Raw genomic sequence first — 25,837 nt, 5'->3', positions numbered from 1 at the left:
TCACACCCAGGGGTGTAGCCGTGCAGGGTGTCGGGGGGCTCTTAGATCTTTACTTTTTCGAGAGCAGGGTCCCAGTGTCTCTAGCATCCTGTGAGCCAATCAGCATGAAAGAGGAGTGAATGAATGAATGAATATTGTTTATTACGGTCAAAGACCAATACAAGAGGAAAACGTACAAAAGTAAAAGACACTAGACTGGAAAATAGACTAATTCAAACATACGGCATAATTCATACAGTAAAATTCATTTAAAAGATTTAAAACAAGTAAAGCTAAAAGATTAAAAATTGCAAGTTAATGATATATTTAGTTTATCATTTGTTTTCTACAGACAATGGCCGCCACACAATATTTTGCTACTTTCTTAGTAACATCTGGTTGTTTATCAGCAAGAAGATAATCCACATAAAAAACTTCATTTCTGCCCGGTATAGATCGTAAGATAGGGGATATTACTTGCGATCTGAGATCTTGATAAAAGGGACAGTGCAAAAGAACATGTGACACCGTTTCTACCATTCCTTCCCCACATGGACACTTTCTGTCATTATGTGGGATTTTCTTAAATCTTCCTTCAAGTAAAGCTGACGGAAGGATGTTAAACCTAGCCAATGTAAATGCTTTTCGATATTTAGCTATTGTAAGGTCCGTTCGATATGGCATGGCCATATGAGGGTTTGAATTGTACATCTGCTTAGTTACAAGCATTAGATGTTGCTGATAGTCTACATCTTTAAGGCGGAGCAAAATGTTCGATTTAGCTTTTTTATAGCCCATTTCTAGTATTACTGGGATAGAGAACCCTAATTTAGTTATCTTATCTAGTAACATTCTCTTCCAGGTAGCTTGGAAGTTGTCTAATAGGATGTAGGGCGCCAGTCCTAATGGGTTAAATAGTATTTTTAACCAGGCACATATTCTATAGATCCATATTCGAAATTCGATTGAAGGCAATCCTACTTCTAATCTTAAAATGAAACTATGTATGCACGAAGGCACCGCAAGTATGGTTCTTAGGAAACTATTTTGGACAGCCTCCAGCGGAGTATAATTCTCACAAGTACTGACCTGGATCCCATATAGTAATTGGGGTACAATTTTTAGCACAAAAACTTTTATGACTGCAGGGAGGAATTGCCCACCTTTGTTAAAATAAAAAGATAAGAGGGCTTTCAGCGTTCTTTTCGCCTTTGCAACTCCCGTTTTAATATGCAATTGCCAAGCTCCAGACGCTTGGAAAATCATCCCCAAATATCGAAATGCAGACACTTGTTCAATTTGATGTTCATTGATCCGCCAGCAATGTTTTAAATGTTTTTTGGTGAAAATCAAAACTTTAGTTTTATCATAATTTATTTCTAGGTATTCCTCAGAACAGAATTTAACTAGCGCAACCAATAACCTTCTTAATCCCACCTGAGTTCTGGCCATGAAGAGGAGTGTCTTAGCCACTGAGAAGAGTCTTCTAATGTGCTTCCTTGTCCTTTCCTTCTGACTGGAGCCAATCAGAGTGAAAGGAAGTGAGTCAGCCACTGAGAAGACTCTTCTCAGTAGCTAACACTCCCACCTTTCATGATGATTGGCTCCTAGGGATGTCTGTTGTGGGAGAAGGCATTAACGAGGATCTCATTCTCAACCCCACAGCAAAAAGGGGAGAGGGGAGGGGCAATGACTAACATGTAGGGACCCTGCACTTCTGAATTTGCCGCTACACTACTGGTCACACCCAGCAAGCTTCATGGCTGAGTGGGGATTTGAATCCTGGTCCCTCAGGTCCCAGCCTGACACTTTAACCACTGCCCCGCTCTGCCAACAGAGATTCAGCAGGTGCCTTCTGTTTTAATTGTTTAAACTTCTGCTGAAAACCTTTCTGTCCCGCCACACTTATGCAGGCAATTAAGAAGATGTCTTTTTGCCATAGCTGACCGGTGGTTTGTTTGATTTTAGAACGCTTTTCTTGAACGGCTATTGTTTTTCGCATCTTGTAAACTGCTTTCACGTTTTTAACGGAATAGTGATATACAAATGTATTGGATAAATAAATAAACAAACAAATCAATGTAAATGCCCCACTTTGCTGGAGACCATTTGGCTCCAAATGGGTCCCACGCTGTCTGGCTAAAGGGGAGGGTGTTCTCCAAGGCTGAGGGTCGGGGCACGCTGTCTGCTTTGCGGTGGAGCTGGAGATCCCCGTCGGCTATAAATAATGCTCTGTAGCTGCGCCTCTTCTCTACCAAAGTGCCTATTCCTTTCCCTGCCCTTCCCCTGTCAACCCTATTGTGTTCAGGGAATGTGAGCTCAGTTGGCAGGGGCACCCTTTCCGTGGGTGGTGGGGAAGAGGGGAATTAACAGCTGTGAGCAGAGGCGGGCAGAGAATTCCCTTCCAGCGGGGCTGGGCTGGGTGGCGCCCCGCCAGACGTCGCCCTGCGGAGATGCCAGTCAGCTTAAATCGCTTCGGAGAAAATCTCCGTCTTTGGGGAAGGGCCAGGTCTCAGTGGCAGAGCACTGAGAAGATTCCCGGTTCAATCCGGCATCTCCAGGTAGAGCAAGAAAAGACTCCCCCCCCCAAACCCTGGGGAGGTGCTGCCTGTCAGTGTAGACAATACTGAGCTAGATGGTCTGAGTCAGCAGAAAGCAGCTTCCTACTTTCATATTTAAATCAGCCCTTTATTTGCAGTGATGAGGACTGGAACCTTAAGTTTATTTCTAGGGGAAGGTCTGTAGCTTCCTTCTAACAGCCTTTGTCCCTTTAACCTTTGTCAATTTTTTCTTCTGCCACTCTTGCAGCCCCCTATGAGTTGCAGACTGGGGGGGGTGCCTTTTGTGTGCTGGGAGGCCCAGAGTTTTGGTGGGCGGGTTTAGCCTGCATCCACAGGAGCTGTTTCAAGCTATTTTGCTACCCTACAAGAGGCCTGGGGAGGCTGTAGGCCTACAGGTATTCCTGAACCCCCGTCAGGCCTGGCCAGCATGACCAATGGTCAGGGATGATGGGAGGTAGGGTCCAACAGCATGTAAAGAGCTGCAGGTTCCACTCCCCTGCCGTAGGTGAAAATTAATTTTGCAAAAAAAACCCCTCACATCTTTTTATTTATTAGTTCATTTCCAAAAACCTTTTTAATGGAACATTCTATAATGTTGCAAATGTCATTACCCATTTAATAAAAACCAAAGTAATTGTTTACCCAAACCTTGTTACCTTTCACGATTTTATGTAACAACTAAAAAAACAAAGTAATATAAACTTAGACAGCGATATTGCCCAAAATAATTTATTCTTCCTGAAAATCTTAAAGGAAACCGATCTAGAAAATTCTCCTGTTTAAGCTCCAAAGTTGTTTTTCCTGCATCTTTTTTGTACACAACCGGTTGTGTTTTCTTCTTGAAAGAGTTCTCTTCCTCTTGCTTTGAATGAAGGTGCTGAAAGTAGGCACAAAAATAGGGGAAAGAATACATCTGCCTACCCCCCCCAAAGTTTCAGACCCAGGATGTGGAATAATGGTAAGGGTAATAGCACACCCCAACAACCCTGCGAGGTAGGCCCAAGAGATGGTGAGACTGGCCCAAGCTGACCTGGTGAGGTTTGTGGCTGAGTGGAGATTTGACCCTGTGCCTTCCTCATCCTAGATGGACTACTCTCGAAACACTACGCCATGTGGTTTGAGTGTCAAACTAGGACTGGTTCAAATTCCAGCTCTACCATTAAGCTCACTTTATAGGCAAGCCACTGGGCCCAGATTGCACTCTTTGCAGCAGGGATGTTGGACTCCAGCTCCCATCAGCCCCAGCTGGCATGGGCAGTGCTCAGGGCTGATGGGAGTTGTAGTCAAGCAATATCTGGCCCTTTGAGGTAACAAGGCGAGATGGACGGAGGCCTGCCCATATTCTTTTGATCCAGGTAGCATTTCACAAAGAGAGTATCAGATGTCTGTGAACTCTCTTTCATATCTTGGTGACCTCAAATCTGTAACACAGCAAGGCCAAACTCATAAGCATCCCAATATTTGTAAGTTTTCCTTGCCTGAGCACCACGGGCGAGTCTGAATCTATTCCAGGTGAGCAGCCAAGTGGTAGCTGCTGCCGCCGCCTCTTCCTCTTCTTCTCCTCATTTTCCCCATCATGATTATCATCTTGATTTCTTTGGTGTGAGAGTTTGCCTCTCAAACCTTGCAATCCAGTACGGCTGCATGCCCGCCGTCTCCACAGATCAAGGGTTTGGAGATGCTGCCTCATGAAGAAAGGTTTCAACATATATTGAAGGTTTGTTCTCCCTCTCACGTAACACCAGAACTCAGGGACATCCAGTGAAGCTGAATGTTGGAAGATTCAGGGCAGGCAAAAGGAAGGGCTTCTTTACTCAGCGCAGAGTTAAATTGGCTCCTACAGGAAGCAGTGATGGCCACCATCTTGGATGGCTTTAGAAGAAGATTAGACAAATTTGTGGAGGATCAGGCTATCAGTGGCCACAATGGCCATGCTCTCCCTCCTCTGTCAGAGGCAGGATGCTTCACAATACCAATTGCTAGAAGCTACAGGAGGGGAGTGTTCTGCTCTTGCGCTCCGCATCTGGTTGACCACTGGGAGAACGGGACGCTGGACTAGATGGGTCCGCTTTGGCCTGATCCAGCCAGGCCGTTGTATGTTCAGTGGGAAGCGGTATGCATTAGACTGCAGCCGGTGAATTTTCGGAGGACATCAGCCCTGGTGTGTGTGCGGTGGTGAGCAGTAACTTCCGCTGCTTGTTCCTTCTCTGAGCAATTTGCAAGGGATTACTTTTGGATCGCCTTGAGCCATCCGGCAAGGCTAATTGGGTTTTGTGTTGGGCTTGGATGAGAAATCTCGAACGCCTCCGGAGGGACAGAGCGTGGGGGTTGCTCTGTGGGGATGGTGCTAAATATGATGAGATTTTAATGCATTTTTGGGTAAGCAAAGGGGCTCCTTCTAACCCAGGGCTAACCGCTGTATCCTTCGGCAAAGGAAATCAATGGCCAGTAACGGAAAAGAACAGGGAGAGAATCGTTCTGAGAAAGAGCTTCAGCTTCTCCATCGCCCGGAGGAGCCGCCCGTTGAAGCTGCAAACCTACCCTCTCTGCGAGGTTGCCAACTTCTTTGCTTGGCAGGGCTTCTGTGCCTTTTTTAACAGCTGCAGAAATCCGGCAGGTGATGCTTCTTCCCCCCTCCCCCAATTGCAGCACCTGCTGGATTTCAGCCGGGGGGGGGGGTTGATCGTTGATCCCCCTTCAACGATCCTGCTGCCACCTAATGGGAAACAGATGAGCAGCAATTAAGAGGGGGTGTGGGGTATGCATAGTGCTTCTCTATGTGCACAAGGATTTTGCAAGACTGTGAATGGCCATACCCACCTTTTTAAAGGCATGCTTAACCTAGGAACATAGGAAGCTGACTTATACAGAGTCACACCCTTGGTCCATCTAGCTTAGTATTGTCTATAGCTGTAATCCAATACATGCTTCCCTGGGAGTAAGTCCCATTGAACCCAACGGAGCTTACTTCTGAGTAGCAATAGTGTAGTCACAAATTCAGAAGTGCAGGTTCCCTTCATGTTAGTCATAGCTATGCCCCTCCCCCCCTTTTTGCTGCTGGGTTGAGAATGAGATCCTTGTTCATGCCTTCTCCTACCACAGCAGACGTCCCTAGGAGCCACTCAGCATGAAAGAGGACAGTGTTAGCTGCTGAAAAGAGTCTTCTCAGTGGCTGGCTCACCTCCTTTTTCTCTGATTGGCTCCGTCAGCAGGAAGGACAAGGAAGCATATTAGAAGACTCTTCTCTGTGGCTGGTAGGATGCTGGAGACATAGGGACCCTGCTGGGGCACGTCCGCATTAATCAGTCCTATTGATTGTAACTGCATGTTTTACAGTTCTAGAGTTCAATTATTTTTTCAATCAATTGATTGAATTCTGTGCAGTGTGAATTGTGATTCAATAAATTGCAGCATAAGAAATAAAACAAGTGATGAAAAGACAATGAAAAAGCATGCACCATCGAGCACAGTGGATTACGGTGGCTACGCAGCCAGGAAACAAAAATCGTTCAGTGGTCCGCCAAGACCCTCAGCAATTTTCCAAGTGGTCCGTGGGAAAGAAAAGTTTGGGAACTGCTTATTTACGCTGATTGGCTGCTGCGCTCCAGGGTTTCAGGCGGGGGTCCCTGGAGATGCCAAGGATTGGGACCTTCAGCTTGCAAAACACTTGCTCTCCTACTGAACGATGGCCCATGGCCATTGCTGGCATGTGGCCCTGGAGGGTGTGCTTGGAGACCGTGTGGCCCTTGGGCCCACAAATGATTAGCCACGTTTGTCTCAAAGGTTTTTTGGGGGTGTGATTTTGACTGAGGGCTTCTCAGCACAGCTTGACTCCCTTCTCCTTGGACAGAGAACAGCTTTTGTTGTTGTTATATGCCTTCAAGTCAATTACGACTTATGGTGGCCCTATGAACCAGGTGCCTCCAATAGCATCTGTTGTAAACCACCCTGTTCAGATCTGGTAAGTTCAGGTCTGTGGCTGCTTCCTCTATGGAATCAATCCATCCCTTGCTTGGCCTTCCTCTTTTTCTACTCCCTTCTGTTTTTCCCAGCATGATTGTCTTTTCTAGTGAATCATGTCTTCTCATGTTGTGTCCAAAGTATGATAACCTCAGTTCGATCATTTTGGCTTCTAGTGATAGTTCTGGTTTAATTTGTTCTAATACCCAATTCTTGGTCTTTTTGTCACCCCATGGTATGTGCAAAGCTCTCCTCCAATTTCACATAAGTGACTGGGGGTCCAGTACCCCTGAGCACGTGTAAAGTGCCTTCCTCCATGAATGCCTCTCACAACAAACAGAGGAGTAGGAATGAAATGCTGAATGCGCCCCTTTTCCCCCTGCTTTGCATCTTTTTTTTAAAAAACCTTTATTTTTCACTAAAATGAAAGATCTCGGGGGGGGGTGAGGGGGAAGAACAGAGCAGCCGATCCAAGCATAATGGACACAGTTATTGCTCAAATAAAAGCCTAAGCTAATGGATGCCTGCACAAAAGGAAGTGTACCTCTCTCCCTCTCCCCCCCCCCCTGGGCGAACAAGGAAGCCGTTATTGTTAAAAAAAAATAAAATCAGTCAGTGTTGTGTGCTCCGTAAATGAGGGTCTAAATGAGAATCATGAAGGCTTTTCTTCCATGTTTAATGCTGCCCTCCATAAACGATAGGCAAAGGTTGGCATCTTTTATGACGCCCTCTGCCTGCCGCCGAAAACAACCTTTGAAATGAAATGCTTGTTAAAAGGTCCACATAGCTTTGCACTGCTTTGTGGCTTGTCAGAGGGCCCCCAAACAGATCTGCTTAGCTCACCTGATGTTAAATTCTTTGATGTAGAAACAGTCAAGGGTGGGGTGAGAGCGTTTTGCAGAGGGGTATAACCCCACTCACCCACCCCCACTTCTTCCTCATTCAAAATCTTCTCCCCATCTGAAGCTGCTCATCTGAAGCTGCTCTTAGTTAATAAGAACTGAGGCTGCAATCCTAACCCGTTTTACCTGGGATTAGGGATGGAAGGGTATGTCCATTTTGGTTCTCTCAGGCTTTCCCAAGCTGAAATTAATGTCATCACATTTTTGCAGCAATTTGCAGATATATTTTTTTTTAAATCCTCATGGAAATTCTTCCTCGTTTTACTGCAAATGTCTCCTAATAAACGCATTGCTTTATGCAGTTTTGACTAATATACACATTTTTCAAGCAATTCCTCCTAATATGATGCATTTTTGTATGTGGTTTTCGCAAATATATGACGCTACCATTTAACTCATAATAATATGTTCATTTTTATGCATACTTTCCCGTTACATGCATGTTTGTAAACATTGGTTGAAGAACTACAATGCAAAATTCGCACAAATCCCCATAATTGGCCTTTGTTTTTGTGTTTGTTGGCAAGATCTGGACTTTCAGAACTATTTTTTTCTCCAACTCTCAGCAAAGGCGTAGTGTGCAGCAGCAAGAAGCTACCAGCAATCAATGCTCATTTAAGCTCCGGCTAGAGTTTTTCCCAACCTAATGCTGTCCAGATGCTGTTGGACTCCAACTACCATCAGCCCCTTGCCAGCATGACCAATGGTCAAGGATGGCGGGTGTTAGAATCATAAAAACATCTAGTAGAGGGTACCAGGTTGGGGAAACCTATCTCTCCCTGGCCTTCTCTGATATCACTAAAATGTAGGGGCCACCCAATGAAACAGGAATTGGCAGGAGCCTCAGAAGAAGTAACAGGAAAGTACTTTGCACAACTAAATTAGCTTCCAGAATTCACTGCCTCAGTGTGTGGACAGCCTTTCAAAAACGAATGGAGGAGCAGTTGTTTTCATCAACAGCAGCTAGGCATGATAGCTGAATGGAGCCTCCATTTGTAAGTGCAGTCTAGCCCTGAATACCAGCTGCATGGGAGAGCTATTTCCTTCATTCCTGGCTTGTGGGCTTTCTGAAGGCATCTGTCTGGTTGCTCTTGCGAATGTTGGTTTAAGATGGACCTTTTTAGTCTGATCTAGCAGTGTTGCTGTTAAGCCATCTTTTAAACTTCCGTGCCCATTAGCCAAGACTAAAATCCTACGGAAAAAGGCAATTTCTTCTGTGGGCAAGGCACTAATGCTACTGTTCTGTTACACTTACTGCTGGGAGTTGGGCCATCTCGCCAGTTGTTTTCTGTGTTACGTTGCAGATGGAAGACTTTAAGGCGTGTGTGTGTGTAAAAGATAGATATTATATTTCTATTTTGATAAATGTTATGTTTGACTTAATTGATTGGAAATTCATGTTCTATCCATGCTCGTTTAAGGAAGCATGTTTTTAATGTTTGATTTTGTTGGTATAGTTTGTATTTGTTTTATGCAAGCTGCAGAGAGGTTTTTGTTGAATCAGCGGTATATAAATCTTCTTAAATAAATAAAAAGTTATATTCGCTGCTGATCCTACTTCTGCTGAAGTGAACATCAGAAGAGTGCTGCTAGATCAGGCCAGTGGCCCATCTAATCCAGCATCCTGTTTTCCCAGTGGCCAACCAGTTGCCCATGGGAAACCCAATGTTAATAGGGGTTAATAGGCATGGCAAACTTAAGTTCATTAATTTCAGTGGGTGTGGTTTAGTGGTCAGAGTGTTGGACTGCAACCTGGGAGACCAGGGTTCGAATCCCCACACAGTCATGAAGCTGAATGGGTGACCCTGGGCCAGTCACTGCCTCTCAGCCTCAGAGAGAGGCAATGGTAAACCCCCTCTGAATACCGCTTACCATGAAAACCCTATTCGTAGGGTCGCCATAAGACGGGATTGACTTGAGCCATTTCCATTTTCCATTTTCACTCTTAGTTGAAGACAACCCAAAATAAATAGATTGGGGTGCACCAGTAGATCTTTGGGTGATTTGTGGTAGATTGGCGAGGATTTCTGACTCCCAGTTGTTCAACAGTGGCAACTGTAAAAATGTGCCTCTCCCTGGCCCTGCCTCTTTAAATTAGGCTACCAAAATGCTGAGGATAGCCAGGAGTGGATTCTTATGTGAACGGCCTTCAAATATATGGTTGCATCCTTATAAGTTCTACTAACCTGCTGGGACCTGGCTCCCCAAAACGTAAGGGGTCTTAGACCCCCCTGAGACTCTGCGTCTATTATTATTATTATTAACCACCATAAAATAATTTACTGCTGCCCCCCCCCCAAGGTGCTTGCAAAAGAAAGAATGCACTAGTGGGTTGTCGCTGAATCGTTACAACTAACCTTTCATTTCTCTCTTCATCTGACAGGGTTCCATGTTTTCGCTGGCCCTCAAATGCCTTATCAGCCTCTCCACCGTAATTTTGCTGGGGCTTATCATTGCCTACCACACGCGGGAAGTTCAGGTATGTCCCCCACGGTCATGGAGTTGATGTTGGGGGGAAGTCTTTGTGCTTTATTTTATTCGAACAGCGCATGTTTAGCCCTGAGAAGAGAAGACTCAGTGGAGATATGATAGCGCTCTTCACGTACTTGAAAGGTTGCCACACAGAGGAGGGCCCCGATCTCTTCTTGATCGTCCCGGAGTGCAGGACACGGAATAATGGGCTCAAGTTGCAGGCAGCCAGATTTTGGCTGAACATCGGGAAAAACGTCCTAACTGTTAGAGCAGGACAACCATGGGACCAGTGACCTAGGGAGGTGGTGGGCTCTCCAGTGATGGAGGCATTCAAGAGGCAGCTGGCCAGCCACCTGTCGGGGATGCTTAAAGTTGGATTCCTGCATTGAGCACGGGGTTGGACTTGATGGCCTCACAGGCACCTTCCTACTCTACGATTCTATGATTTTTAAATATTACCAATTGTCTTGAAGTTTGTAAAGGTTTCAGCAGGAGAGTATGGTATAGTGGTCACAGAAGCCTTCCCTAACTGGGTGTGATGGGAGTTGTAGTCCAACAACCACTGGAGGGTGACAGGCTGGCGAAGGCAGTTGTGTGTTTATTTCCTTTTTTAATGTTTATTTATTTATTTATTTTTGGCCCAAAGGCCCCTAAAGCAGTGAACAGCATATTATAATTATGATTACACTGACCCTTTCCTCCAACGAGCTCAGGCGGTGTACAAACATGGCTCTCCCCCTCCCAGTGTTATCCTCACAACAACCCTGCGAGGTAGGTTAGGCTGAGAGAAAGTGACTGGCCGAGAATTACACCCAGTGAGCTTCTTGGCCATGTGGAGATTAGAACCCTGGCTTCCTAGGTCCCTGTCAATGCTCTAACCACTACACCTCAGCTGAATACAGTAAAATGGCCTAAATCAATCAGCAACCAAAATAGATGGCAAAATTGCATCACAAGATGGGTGGCAGAAAGCCTTCTCAAGCTGGGGAATTAAAGGGTGCTGCTGTGTCCAACCCATCATCCAACCCGTCTTAGGGGCTAGAAACCCTGAACAGGCTTTCTGATAGGCTAGTTTGTTTTGGGTTTTTGTATTTCCTCTTTATTTATTTATTTTGTTTAGTTTATATCCTGCCCTTCCTCCAGAAGGAGCCCAAGGCATTGTGTGACTACTTCTATTCCCAACTTTCCATACGCTACCTGGGATCTTTTTTGATGAATGGCAGTTAAATCTCATAAACCACGGGTGGCTAATCTCCAGATGTTGTTGGGCTCCCAACTCCTGTCATTCCTGACTGTTGGCCATGCCAGCTGGGGGGGGGAAAGCTGGGAGCAACATCTGGAGGGCCACAGATGCTCCGTCCCGAATCTAAAGAGCTCTCCTGTTCCATATGACCTTTACATCTAAAATTACCCAGATGTTGGTGGGCTACACATCTGGAGGGCCACAGATTCCCTGTCCCTAATCTAAAGAGACTCCCTGCCCCGTAAGATGTTTACATTTAAAACTAACTAACTGTTCCACTGCTCACATCAGTACTGTCTACATCAGCGGTGGGGGAACGTGTGGCCCTCCAAATGTTGCTGGATTGCAGTTGCCATCATCTCTGACCATTGGCCATTCTGGCTGGTGGGGCTGATGGGAGTTTGTGGAGTCCAGCAATATCTGGAGGGCTGCAGGCTCCACATCCTTGCTTTTCACCTCTGTCAGTGCACTTAATTTGTGATCACTGATAGGTTGGGATGTATGTCAAAGAAAGGATGGGGGAACCTGTGGCCCTCTAGATGTTGCTGGACTACAACTCCCTGACCCTGCTGGCTGGGGCTGATGGATGTCGGAGTCCCAACAACATCTGCACCTTAAAGCAACCCCAAGTCCCTCAAGGACATAAAAGGAGGGGGATCAGAAAGAGGTCTGCCACCTCCCAGCTTGGACTAGCTCAGAGGTGCAATAAGGGGGGAGGCGAGAGGGGTTCAGCTTGTCTGGGGGATTTCAGTGTTCCTCTGCAGCCCCCACCCCCATGGTGCCTACCTTGCTGGGCCAGCCACACAATAAGACCCCTGATGGAACTTGGAGACGGCTGTCCCCTGTCAGAGGCAGGATGCAGGAAGGGAGAGCGCTCTTGCACTTAGGTTCTGCTTGCAGGCTTTCCATTGGGGTATCTGGTTGGCCACTGTGATCCGGCATGGCCCTTCTTATGTTCTGGTTCCATGACAGCTTCCGTACCGCTCAACTGCCGATATTTAAATACAGTGAAAGAAGAGGTGAGCAAGGGGTACCTGTTCTTCTTCTGCTTGGCCTTTGCTTAAAAATCCACCCCGTTCCTCTCCAGCAACCCAAGCAAGGACGCCCAGCGGCACCATATGGATCCACCCGTGCTGGGGTCATCCTGACCCCACCGCTCCCTCCCCTCCCCTCCACACAGAGGGGAGGGCAGAGCGTGCCAGAAAAGCAATAGGGGAGGGACTGCTCCCTTTGGGCCTGTGGCTTGTTGCCTGCTCCAGGGACCTTCGCCAGATGGAACCGTTTCTGGGTCTGAAACGCATAAGAACATCTGCTGACTGCGGAATCAGGCCAGAGGCCCATCTAGTCCAGCCTCCTGTTCTCCCAGTGGTGAGCCAGTTGCCCCAACGGGAAGTCCGCAACCAGGACCGGAGCGCAAGAGCGACTCTCCCCTCCTGCAGTTTACGGCAACTGGGATTCAGAAGCATGCTGCCTCCCACTACGGAGACAGAGGGTAGCCATCGTGGGTAGTAACCATTCACAACCTTGTCCTCCGTGAATTTGCAGCAGAAGTGGATGCTGCGATGAATGTAAATGCTACCTCTTGTTTGTTAGGCTAGTTCACACACACATACTCAGAGAGTGAGAGTGAGAGAGAGAGAGCGCGCAAATGGCATGATTCGGGTTTAAGGCCACTTTCCAGCCAAGGCAAGAGGGCTTGCAGCTACTTCAATGTTTGTTTGTGAGTGCCTGTGGATTTTTTGTTTTTTAAAAACATCCTTGCCTATTGCTGAGGACAGTGCCAAGGCTGCACGGTCATTCTGTGTCACTGCTGGGATTGCGGTATGCTGGTCCTTGGCCGTGCTAGCCAGTGGCCTGTGCCAAGGCTGCATCCTTTTCAGGTTCTTTTAGTGTGGCAGGACCTACTCTTTGGAACTCCCTGCCTCTTGACCTCAGGCAGGCGCCTTCCCTTTATTCCTTTCGGTGCCTGCTTGAAACTTTTTTGTTTAGACAAGCCTATCCAGACACGCAGGTGTTGATCTGTTATAATTTTTTAGTAGTAGACGTCTTAATTCTTTTAAGTATGTGTTTTAACTGTGTTATGGATCATTTTAATGTGCTGGTGGTGGTGCTGTCTTCCTAAAGGTACTGCTCCCTCCTCAAAGGTCAGCTGCTTTGGCAGCCAAGCAAATACTTAGGGTCACCATTAGGTTGCCCCTCTCCCCACCCCCAAGGGTGAGGTTTTGTCCCTGTGCCTCCGAATCTCAAGTTGGGCGTGGTCTCTGGCTCCCCTCTCTCAGCTGTGAGCTTGGCACTGCACAGGTGGTTTTAGAGGACTGATCCTGCAACAGCACTGCATCTCTGTAAGCAGGTTCAAAGCCTTGTGCAACGGCAGAGATCAACTGCGTTCTGATGTCACAATAAACCATGGCTTATCATTGTGGGGATGAGCCTAACCTTCACTGTGCTCTGGCACTCCCCTGTCTGCTCTTTCATCTCTGTTTTCAAGCAATCACGATTTAATGTTGCATCCCAACACGAAGTGGTTAACGCTAGCGATGGTTTATTTGAAACTAGCCATCGTTGTGAACTATGGTTTGAAGCTGTCTTGTTTCAAACAAGCCACAGTTTGTTGGATTTGGATGACATGACAAGCAGTGGCTAGTTGAAAATGGAAGGAATGCTTATGAACTCCACCCAGCAGTGGAGGGAGGAAGAGACAGTGCATAAGCCCAGGGTGGAGTTTAGGCTCGTTCCCATTCTGATAAACCGTGGTTTATTGTTATACCCAAAAGCAGCTGCCTCTCCTCCATCTCCAGGGTTGGAAGGAGGGTGAGGGCTAATAGTGCCCTCTAGTAGAATTGTGGGCCTCTGCTTCTTTACTTATAACTGCTCCATGACAGGAAGACGTTCAACAGATGCAGAATTCCAGTGCTGCTTTTCCGTGCCACGAGAGGCTTCAGTTTTTGAATGTCTGCCTGTCATGCTAAAAATAATTTTTTTTAAAAAGAAATGTGATTAGTTTGTGGTGGGCTTGCACACTCACCTATGCTTTTTGGGTTGCTTGGAGTTAACTACAATCTTGTCTGTTTAACTCCTTTTTTGTTGCTGCAGTATTTTCTGGATGCTTGTCTTGAAGATACTTTTATTTTTGGAATGCTTTTTTACGTAAACCACTGAGTCTGGAAAAGGTAGCGTGTAACATTTTAAATGATTTTTTTTAATAAAAAACACCCACACTCCAAATTTGTATATCGAGTAAAAGTTGCACTCAATTAAACTAATTGAGTTGTTTTTACAATCTAGTATGCTGTTGGTTGTATGTGTTGTTATGTACTTTTTATTTCATAACATTTAATATTATGTTTTGTATTTGTGGTCAGTTGACTGTAAATAAAGATTTGATTTGAGTTGCACTCTGGTCTCAGTAAATAGATGCAGATTTGCTTCAGTCTGCTCCTTGGGATACATTGCTTTGCACCTTTCAGGGCCCCGGCTTCTGAAATGTCATCTGCTGCACTTTTATACACCTGTCTTTATATCTTTGAGGTCTAGAAGCATGCTTTTAAAAAAAATGGCTATTTCCAAGACTTGGAGTTGCGCATCCCGCCTGGAACTTGCATTTTAAAATTATGGGTTTGCCAGACACAGTGCAGAGTACCCGTTCTTAGGGCCGGGGTTTCAGACTCCCCCAACCTGATAACTTCTTCTGGGTGGACTGTGCCTCCCATCAGTCCCAGCCAGCATGGTTTGATGACTGGGGATCCTGGCAGCTGCAGTCCAAACAACATCTGGAGGGCACTGGTTTGGGGAAAAGCTAGATTGGCTGATGGCTTTTAGGATCCCTTCCACATCTGTTCTTCTGATAAGGACGGGCTGACTACCTCATCTCCCACCCCGTTGAATCTGCCTTGGACACATGCCTGCAATGGATTGCAGCGTTGCAAGCGATGTGTTCTGTTTGGGAGTGAGCTGTCTGTCTCAGTTTGGAGCGAGTCAGCTGGCTTGCTTCTTCTTGTTTTTAAATACATCCCCCATCAGAGTTGGTTGGGGGGAAAGGGGGGCTTGTGCGTCTATGTCAGGCGGCTATCAGCAGTCATAAGACCAGTGGAGGAGTGAAAGAATCCATGGGGGGTGGGTGATGGCAGATTTAACCTGGGGGGGGGTTGTCGCTGTGTGTGGACCATTAATTTGTTTTATTTATTTATCATTGCATTTATATCCTGCCTTTCCTCCAAGGAGCTCAAGGTGGTGTACCTAGTTCTCCTCCTCTTCGTTTTATCCTCACAACAACCCTGTGAGGTAGTTTAGGCTGAGAAGCAGTGACTGGCCCGCAGTCACCCGGCGAGCTTCGTGGCTGAGTGGGGATTTGAACCCTGGTCGCCCAGGCCCCAATCCAACACCCTGACCACCATGCCACACTGACTCAGTAGAAACCATGGCTCAGCAATAGAGCTTATTGCATACAGAAGGTCTCGGGGCCACTGTCCCCATCTCTCCAGTTAAAAGGATCGGGTAACACAGGTGTGGTGAACCTTGGGGCTCAAGGTGGCCCCCCAGGCCTCTCTCTCTGGCCCTCGGGAGTCTCTCCAGGCTGCATCCCTCACTGCCCTTCCTCCGCCCCCTCCTTGAATGTTGATTGGCCTGGCTGGAATAGGTCTCTGCTGATGGTTTTCGCTTGCCAGGATGGAGAACAGAGAAGGGGCGGTGGTGGCTGGCGCCCCTCCAGACTGGTAGGGCGCAAGGCAGGGAGCCCAACAGTAGGTGGAGCCAGAGCCAATCAGAGGCTCAGGTCAAAAGGGGCGGTGGTGTTGGTGATGGCAAATTTAACCCTTGGGGGGTCGCTGTGTATGGACTGCTTGCAAGAAGGCCATGTGAGGAATGACAGAAGCAATAAACTTAATCAAAAATCAATATGAATATTTAGTGTGGATGTGCCACAGGCCACCTGAATGAAGCTCACGGACCACTGGGGGTCTGCGGACCACAGTTTTGGCAAGGCTGACTTTAAATGGCTGTTTACATGCTGTTCTTTTGCTTCGGATGGGATTCAGCAGGGAGCCCTCGGCTGGCTGTGTGTGCCACGGCCCAGATGGCCGTCCGCTGCTGTGACAACCCCAAGCTGCTCTCGGCTGCCCTTTTGCCTTGGGTACACAGAGAAAAATCAGCTTCCTGCAACTAAGCATGAAGCCGACAGCTGTGGAGGGTGCTAATCCCACCTGACCTACCCCAGCATCTGCTTTCGTCCTCTCTTGTTGTTAACTGTTTTTAATTATGTGTTTTAAAATTGTTGTAACCCGTCCTGGGACCTTTGGCAATAAATTCTGATATTATTGTTGTTGTTGTTGATGATAATAATAATAATAATGATAATAATGATAGTGATTTGCTCATTGGTAATGGGCTGTCTTGGTTGCTTGTATCAGTTAGGCCTTAAAAAGCATCCCAAAACGTCTTGCAGTGTTCCAAATTGTGGCTCCCGTAGAAATGTAGGAAGCTGCCTTCTACTGAGTCAGACCATTGGTCAGGACTGCCCACTCTACGCTGACCGGCTACGGTTCTCCGGGGTTTCAGGCAGGGAGACTCTTTCCAGCCCTACCTGGGGATGCCAGGGATTGAACAAGGAACATTCTGCATGCAAAGCAGCTGCTCTGCCTCTGGGCTATGGCCCTCCCTGCGATACAGACAGAAAGGAAACGTAGTCAGTAGGTCAGCTGTCGGGTAGATAACTCAGGAACCTGGCGTGAGCTTCCCGGTAAGCAGAGAATCCTTAAAGCGGGTTTGTTAGCATGTAAATGAAATGAAGAAATCTGATAGGTTACTACATAATTTAAAAAAGCGAGTCTCCAGCCTAGTGGTATGGTAGCAAATTCGGACGTGTAGGGTGTCTTCATGATCGACACAGCTAAACCCCCTTATGGCCACACTCCTTCTCACATTATACAACCTAATATTATAGAATGAACCGGTCAGGTTTGGATACTGCTTTCCATTTCCCTATCTTTGTTAGTGCCTTCTCTCACAACAACAGACGTCCCTCGGAGCGATTCAACATGAAAGGGGAGTGTGTTTATTACTGAGAAGACTCCTCTCAGTGGCTGACTCACCTTCTGTCACTCTGATTGGCCCTAACCAGCAGGATAAGACAAGGAAGCAGGACCAGGACCTGGGAGATCAGGGTTTGAATCCCCGCTCAGCCAGGAAGCCTTGGGCCAGCCACTGCTTCTTAGCCTAACTTACCTCACAGGTTGATGTGGGGATTAAATGAGGAGAAGGGGAGCCATGTATGCCACCTTGAACTCCTTGGAGAAAGGTGGGCTATTTAATAATAATAATAATAATAATACCCATTTCAGTTTCTAGGTTGGGTGAGTTAGTGAAATATCTAGCCAATCTGGAACCCTGGAGCAATTTCCATCAAGTCTGAGGCAACAGATTGTTTGGCCTCATGTTCAATCTGGCCCATTTTGCTTGATGCTTTTGCTGCCTCGGCTAAGGCCTTCCATCTCCACTACCAATGTGAACTCTTCCACTCTGCTCTTCCCCTGCTGCCACGTGAGCATCATGGAAGACTAAATGGGTACCTCTGGACTTAGGATGTGGTTGCTATGGAAACCCAGTAGCAACACTAATGTGTTGTGGGGTGGGGGTGCTGGCAGGGGAGAGAGCCCATCGTGGAGAAATAGATCCTCTCCCGCCGAGGGACCCGATGTGCCGAGATCAATAGCTTTTTTCCTCTGGCTGGGTCAGCCCCCATCCCTCCCCCCTGGGCAGGAAGGGCTGCATTCTTGGCTGGCGGTTGGCCCAAGGTTCTTGGCTCCCTTTAAATAGATCCCAGCCTCTTTTGTTTAGAGAGGCATGAAAAGTTTCCAAACAGGAGCCGACGCCACTCCGTTCAGATGGGGACCCTGTGCGAGCGTGGGATTGCAGGTCCTTGCAGGTGCATTAACGTGATGGTGGGTGTGCATGTGTGAAGTGCTCAATATCATTATGTGTATTATGCATCGGGGGATCTCCACGTTTTGGCGGCTGGAATCAAATCCAGAGTGGGGGCGCTGGAGTTTAAGAGCTCTCTTAAATTGGACCGGCGCTGTTTCTGGTTCAGCACCCCGTTTCTCATGGTGACCCCGGGCAGATGTCTCCAGGAAACTGACAAGTAGGGACTGTGGGCCCAGCTCCTGGGAAAAAAATTTTTTTTTAAAGGTTCTTACTTTTTCGGCAGGGATGGTGAATCTTTTTTTTTCCCCTTTGGCCCAAGGGTCACATTCTCTTCTGGGCGACCTTCTGAGGGCCACGTGCACATAGCAGTAGTGCCCATTGAGACTGGTGGGGTGGAAGGCAGAGAGGACTGCAGTAGGCCAGTGTGGTGTAGTGGTTAAGGTGTTGGACTACGACCTGGGAGACCAGGGTTCGAACCCCACACAGCCATGAAGCTCACTGGGTGACCTTAGGCCAGTCACTGCCTCTCAGCCTCATGAAAACCCTATTTATAGGGTCGCCATAAGTCAGAATCGACTTGTACACACAGGGCGGAGCCAGTGCCAATGAGAGGCGGAGCCATCCTCCTGAGATCTACAAGGGGCCACGCTGAGATTAAGGAGGAGGAAGTTGACAGCCAGGGCCCACCCCTGGGCTGGATGTAAGTAGGAAGGCAGGCAGGTGGGGCTGGCTCAGGGCGATGGAGGTTGGTGGGGCAGTCTCCATTTGCCCAAATGAGCCAGCCACCACTGGCACATGGTGGACGGGGCCAGAGGCAGAAGTGGCTCCTCACTGAGCCACTTTAAATGGTTTCCCCCTGTATTTTTTTTGTTTGTTGCACATCTGCAAATGTTGGCATCGCCTCCAAGGTGGCTTTCACACTGCACTTTATTCCGACAATTTCTTACCTGGTAATTTGCGTATTATATTTGACCTTTCACACAACGTAAAAGCTAGTTCCGGAAATCTTTTGGGAGTTTAACGCAAATGTTCGTGATAAATAATACCAGAAATAATCCGTTGGCAAGCCTGGGAACCCAGAAGATTGTGAGAGCTTTGTGCTGGCTGCAGCTGCTCCCGTGACAGGCATCCCATCAGGCAGTGCGTTCCCGCCTGTTAGGTGTGCACCAATTGTTTTGCCAGATGAAAATTGTACCAGTATTCTGGCATAGGCACAGGTATTAGCATTCCCTTCCTCCTTTTCCCACCCACTCCCCATTCAGAAACTGGCTCGTGCAGGGAATTATGAGAGAACTACAGTGCGCATGTGCATAATGGGTGAGAGACGAAAACAAGGTGCTGTTTGTTGCAGCTGTGTGAAAGACAGTTGCGCAAAATGCCGGTAGATCGGCCAAAAAAGCTGCTGTTCCTTAACACAACAGGGACTGCCGTGTGACAGGAATTTTAGGAATTGGGACACAATTAAACTAACACAATAAGCCGCATGTCTGAATGCAGTCCCAGCTTGCTGGTAACCTCCGTCTTGTGCATGGGTGTTGCTTTCTTGGCGACATAAAAGCATCGTCACTTGCCTCTGAACATCAGAAATGGACGGAACGGTAATTCCTGCCCCTTCCAAAGCTTATTTCTGCCACCGTAGGTGTTAGAAACTTGCTCGGTTTTGTTTTTGGAAAAAAGAAGAAGAGAAAACGGGCAAACAATTCCGACAGATTAGCGTCTACAGGTTCTGCTTCCCGTCTGAACTTTTTTTGCTCGTAGAGGTGCAGGTGATTTATTTGTAAAACGAGAGGTGGAATCGAAAGGCCCCCTCAGCTCAAAGGGTGCGACGGAGAGGAGGTCTTGTAACACCTTTCCTCCATAGAAATTACGGTCGCATCTGCACCGTTCCTTTTAAACGCTATTAATGATACCACCTTAACAGTCATGACCTGTCCTGGAGAATCCTGGGAACTGTAGTTTGTTATGGGTGCTGAGAATTGCAACAACTCTCAGCATCCTGAACAAACTACAGTTTCCAGGATTCTTTCGGGGGGGAAGGAGGGAAGCCATGACTGGTTAATAAAGTGGCATGATACTGCTTTAAATGTACAGTACGGATGTATCCCGAAAGGGGTTGGCTGAGAGGCAGCGGTGGCATAGCGGTTAGAGTGTTGGACTCAGACCTGGGAGACCCCGGTTCAAACCTGACCATGAAAATTCTATAAATACATTCAAAGCAGGAGACCATCTAGGGAGACGATTGGATCCTTGGATGATAAGGGAGTCAAAGGTGTACTAAAGAACGATAAGGAGATTGCAGAGAAGCTAAATGAATTCTTTGCATCTGTCTTCACAGTGGAAGATATAGGGCAGATCCCTGAACCTGAACTAACATTTGCAGGAAGGGATTCTGAGGAACTGAGACAAATAGTGGTAACGAGAGAGGAAGTTCTAAGCTTAATGGACAATATAAAAACTGACAAATCACCAGGCCCGGATGGCATCCACCCGAGAGTTCTCAAAGAACTCAAAGGTGAAATTGCTGATCTGCTAACTAAAATATGTAACTTGTCCCTTGGGTCCTCCTCCATGCCTGAGGACTGGAAAGTGGCAAATTAACGCCAATCTTCAAAAAGGGATCCAGAGGGGATCCCGGAAATTACAGGCCAGTTAGCTTAACTTCTGTCCCTGGAAAACTGGTAGAAAGTATTATTAAAGCTAGATTAACTAAGCACATAGAAGAACAAGCCTTGCTGAAGCAGAGCCAGCATGACTTCTGCAAGGGAAAGTCCTGTCTCAGTAACCTATTAGAATTCTTTGAGAGTGTCAACAAGCATATAGATAGAGGTGATCCAGTGGACATAGTGTACTTAGACTTTCAAAAAGCGTTTGACAAGGTACCTCACCAAAGGCTTCTGAGGAAGCTTAGCAGTCATGGAATAAGAGGAGAGGTCCTCTTGTGGATAAGGAATTGGTTAAGAAGCAGAAAACAGAGAGTAGGAATAAACGGACAGTTCTCCCAATGGAGGGCTGTAGAAAGTGGAGTCCCTCAAGGATCGGTATTGGGACCTGTACTTTTCAACTTGTTCATTAATGACCTAGAATTAGGAGTGAGCAGTGAAGTGGCCAAGTTTGCTGATGACACTAAATTGTTCAGGGTTGTTAAAACAAAAAGGGATTGCGAAGAGCTCCAAAAAGATCTCTCCAAACTGAGTGAATGGGCAGAAAAATGGCAAATGCAATTCAATATAAACAAGTGTAAAATTATGCATATTGGAGCAAAAAATCTTAATTTCACATATACGCTCATGGGGTCTGAACTGGCGGTGACCGACCAGGAGAGAGACCTCGGGGTTGTAGTGGACAGCATGATGAAAATGTCGACCCAGTGTGCGGCAGCTGTGAAAAAGGCAAATTCCATGCTAGCGATAATTAGGAAAGGTATTGAAAATAAAACAGCCGATATCATAATGCCGTTGTGTAAATCTGTGGTGCGGCCACATTTGGAATACTGTGTACAGTTCTGGTCGCCTCATCTCAAAAAGGATATTATAGAGTTGGAAAAGGTTCAGAAGAGGGCAACCAGAATGATCAAGGGGATGGAGCGACTCCCTTACGAGGAAAGGTTGCAGCATTTGGGGCTTTTTAGTTTAGAGAAAAGGCGGGTCAGAGGAGACATGATAGAAGTGTATAAAATTATGCATGGCATTGAGAAAGTGGATAGAGAAAAGTTCTTCTCCCTCTCTCATAATGCTAGAACTCGTGGACATTCAAAGCTGAATGTTGGAAGATTCAGGACAGACAAAAGGAAGTACTTCTTTACTCAGCGCATAGTTAAACTATGGAATTTGCTCCCACAAGATGCAGTAATGGCCACCAGCTTGGACGGCTTTAAAAGAAGATTAGACAAATTCATGGAGGACAGGGCTATCAATGGCTACTAGCCGTGATGGCTGTGCTGTGCCACCCTAGTCAGAGGCAGCATGCTTCTGAAAACCAGTTGCCGGAAGCCTCAGGAGGGGAGAGTGTTCTTGCACTCGGGTCCTGCTTGCGGGCTTCCCCCAGGCACCTGGTTGGCCACTGTGAGAACAGGATGCTGGACTAGATGGGCCACTGGCCTGATCCAGCAGGCTCTTCTTATGTTCTTATGTTCTTATGAAGCACACGGAGTGGCCCTGAGCCAGCCACCATCTCTCGCCATGACCCACCTCATGGGGTTGGTGTGAGGAAGACAAGGACAAAACCGTGTGGGTTGTCCCTGAGCTTGGCAGAAGGGTGGGGATGAGATAAATCCCTTTCCTCTTCACCTGGGGTGAACCCCGCTGGGTTGCCATAGCTGCCGGATGCATTCTCGGCATCAAAGCTGGCCACGCTGTTGAAATTATTGTGGCTACCTGGTGCGCAGTGGGTGCCTTGGGCATTCCGCAGGGGCCTCTTCAGAGTGCTCGTTGGCCGGTGGGATTGTGGCACAGGCTGGGCCCATTGCTGAACGCGAGAGAAGCTGGGCCCATTTTTGGATCTCAAGCCCTCCAGTTCAGGCCCAATCCTGAATGTGTTCTGTTGCTGGCTAGATAATTCCTATATTAATGGATGTGCTGGTTTATTGAGGTTGCTTTACTGCATATTTTAATGATCGATATTGATATATTAATGGTCTGTTGCGGGGATGTGGACCGTTTTTTCAGCTAGAGGGCTGCGGGCCAGGTGGGCGGGGCCAGGTTCAAAAGTGGGTGGAGCAAAAAAAATCTAGATGTTCTGCTTGAAAATCTGCTTTCCGTACATACTCGCGCACCCCTCTCTATCGTGCATCTCGGCAAGCAGAGGCATCATCAGAGTTCAAGGACGCAAAACCCCCTCAGGAGCAAAGGGGGATCAGTGAGGGGTGTGTCCCAGGGAGCATTCCGAGGGCCAGATAAGAGAGGCCTGGAGGGCCGCAGTACAACCCTATGGGATTGTCTAAATGGGGTTGTTATATATTGTGTATTTTAATGACCGATGTTTATATTTTAACGTCTGTGCGTGCAAGTGGTTCTTAGGCTTCTAGGCGTGACATTAAGCGGTAAATAAATAAAAGGTTTGTGGTTGTTGTTTTTTTTAAAAAGTTGGGGTTTCACCACACATGCTCAGGTGCACTGTCCATCTCGGGGTTGTGCTGTTCAAGCGTGTGTGTGAAGTATTTTGAGTGCGGCTTTTGAAACCTACATAAACATTGAAATGAGAAGCACGAATGGAATGGTGCAATTCGACAAGGAAGGCAAGCCCCAGGGGAGTACCCCGCTCTTTAAAAAAGGCAAGGCTCCTCCCCCCTCCGCCCTCCCCTCGGGGAGAGATGCTTCTTGTTCGGCCTGTAGTGATAGCCAGAGGAGGGTGGCACCACCTCAGTTGGAACTGCCAGGCGGGCAGTTCCCTGTGCTGTTCTGTCTTTTCTGCCTGCCCACCCCAATTTAATTTTATTTAAACCAGTGGTTCGCAATCTTTTTTTCCTCCTCGGACTACTTGAAAATAGCCAAGGACCACTTAATAACTTTTCTGCCTGCTGCAGCAATTGCAATGCTCTGTGCTAGGCGCTGCACAATTTTTGAGATGTATTTTTCTTGCTGCTTTTGTTTCTTATATTGTACTTTACAGTTTTATATTTTTGTATCTTAACTATTCTGATGTTTTATTTATTTCATTTGAATGGGTCTGTGACCGTATGTTAATAAACAAACAAACAAACATATTGTATTTTACTGTTTTTGCCATTGCAGTTACAGAATGCAATTGCAATTACAAATTACAATTGCAATTTCATTCCGTAGAATTCGAATGGAAATACAATATAAGAAATCAAGGAAGCCATCAAAATACAATTAAAAATCAGTAAGAATTTTTAATGGGGACGTGCTGGGATCTCCTGAATGAAGTGGCACATGGACCACGGTTTGGGAGCCCCTGTTTAAACCAACCAATCATTCAATCTGCTTTTTTGTTGCCAGTCCTGCTTGCCCGTCCCTTCTAACTCTTGTCATTTTCTCCCCCCCCCCCAAATCCGGCCAGCTCTTCGTGATCGACAACGGCGCTGACGACTGGCGGATTGCGATGACGTACGAGCGCATCCTCTACATCAGCTTGGAGATGCTGGTGTGCGCCATTCACCCCATCCCTGGGGAGTACAAGTTTTTTTGGACGGCCCGGCTGGCCTTCTCGTATGCGCCTTCGCGGGCGGAGGCGGACGTGGACATTATCCTCTCCATCCCCATGTTCCTGCGCCTCTACTTGATCGCCCGCGTCATGCTGTTGCACAGCAAGCTCTTCACGGACGCTTCCTCTCGCAGCATCGGGGCCCTGAACAAGATCAACTTCAACACCCGTTTCGTCATGAAGACCCTCATGACCATCTGTCCCGGCACTGTCCTGCTGGTGTTCAGCATCTCCCTGTGGATCATTGCTGCCTGGACGGTGCGTGTATGTGAGAGGTGAGCTTGTGCATAGCACATAGATGCATAGGGACGTGCCATAGGAAGTTCTTGCTTGTGTGTGGCCACATCTGCACCAAGGTAATGTAAGTACATAAGAAGTACCTGCTGGGTCAGGCCAGTGGCCCATCTAGTCAAGCCTCTCGTTCTCCCAGTAGCCAGCCAGATGCCCCAATGGGAAGCCAGCAACTGGGACCTGAGCGCAACAGCAACTTTCCCCTCCTGGGGTTTCCAGCAACTGGTGTTCATGGAGGCAGAGCACAGCCATCATGGCTTGTAGCCAGTGATAGCTTTATCCTCTGTGAATTGGTCTAATCCAGAGCTTGGAAAAGTTACTTTTTTGAACCACAACTCCCATCAGCCCCAGCCAGCATGGGCACTGGATTGGGCTGATGGGAGTTGTAGTTCAAAAAAGTAACTTTTCCAAGCTCTGCCAATGGCCAGGGATGACGGTCATCGAGCAACATGTAGAGGATCAAAGGGCCCTCACAGTTGTTGAAGGAGAAGGGCCGTAGCTCCATGGTATAGCATTCTGCTTTGCTTTGCATGCAGAAGGCCCCAGGTTCAATCCACAGTGGCATCTCTCCAGGTAAGCCTGGGAGAGATGCTTCCCTGAAACCGGGAGAGCTGCTGCCAGCCTGTGTCGCCAAAACTGAGCTAGGTAGACCAAGGATCTGACTGAATATAAAGTAGATTCCTGTGCTGCTGGTTACTTGACAATGTGGTTTAGGGACTCGCAGCTCAGCAGCAGGACACCTGCTCTGCATGCAGAATGTCCTGGGTTCTGTTCTCCAGCATCTCCACATAAGGCTAGGAATGTCCACTGGAGTGCCGCTGCTAGTCAGGGCAAATCAGGGGTAACCAGCTTTGGGGTTCTCCAGCTGTCTCCGGCTACAGTTCCCATCATCCCTGACCCTTGACCCTGCCGGCTGGGGCTGATGGGCACTGGAGTCCAGTCACGTCTGGAGGGCCACAGATTTAGCCACTCCTTTCCAACAACCTCTTGAGAGCCCGTCGGTTCCCCACGTCTGATTTGAGAGAGTCTCTGTTAGCTCTTGCTGATAAGACCTGTGTCTCTCAGTATCTGCTGCCACATCCGATTGGCTGGGAGAGGCCTCCAGTGAGCTGAGCAAAGAGACAGGCGACCTCCGCCTGAACTTTTTTTTTTTGGCTAGCGAGTGTCCGCCATCAGTCCGATTCCATTGGATGGAGGGTCGGTTTTATGTGGCAATTCTAGTTTTGCTGTCCTCCTCTCACCCCATCTGCACACACACACACAAAAATCCCCCAAAAGAAACTTGTTCCCTCTGAGGAGCAAATGGGCTGCCTTCAAGTTGATCCCGACTTATGGCGACCCTATGAATA

At 47.4% G+C, this 25,837-nt stretch overlaps 1 protein-coding gene across 8 annotated transcripts in view; it reads left to right on the top strand.

Annotated features, from left to right (window-relative positions):
* KCNN3 (potassium calcium-activated channel subfamily N member 3) overlaps nucleotides 1–25,837 on the top strand; it is an 82,823-nt gene that overhangs the window by 8,625 nt on the left and 48,361 nt on the right. For all 8 annotated transcript variants that reach the window (XM_061606094.1, XM_061606092.1, XM_061606097.1 and 5 more), the window contains exons 2-3: nucleotides 9,786–9,881; nucleotides 24,054–24,472. In XM_061606094.1, the coding sequence (XP_061462078.1) occupies nucleotides 9,786–9,881; nucleotides 24,054–24,472 (515 nt within the window). The remainder of the gene's footprint in view (nucleotides 1–9,785; nucleotides 9,882–24,053; nucleotides 24,473–25,837) is intronic.

Source organism: Rhineura floridana, chromosome 22, assembly GCF_030035675.1.
Source record: "Rhineura floridana isolate rRhiFlo1 chromosome 22, rRhiFlo1.hap2, whole genome shotgun sequence".
Taxonomy (NCBI): Eukaryota; Metazoa; Chordata; class Lepidosauria; order Squamata; family Rhineuridae; genus Rhineura; species Rhineura floridana.
Note: the sequence above shows the minus strand (reverse complement) of the source record. Positions and strands in the feature narration are given on the sequence as shown.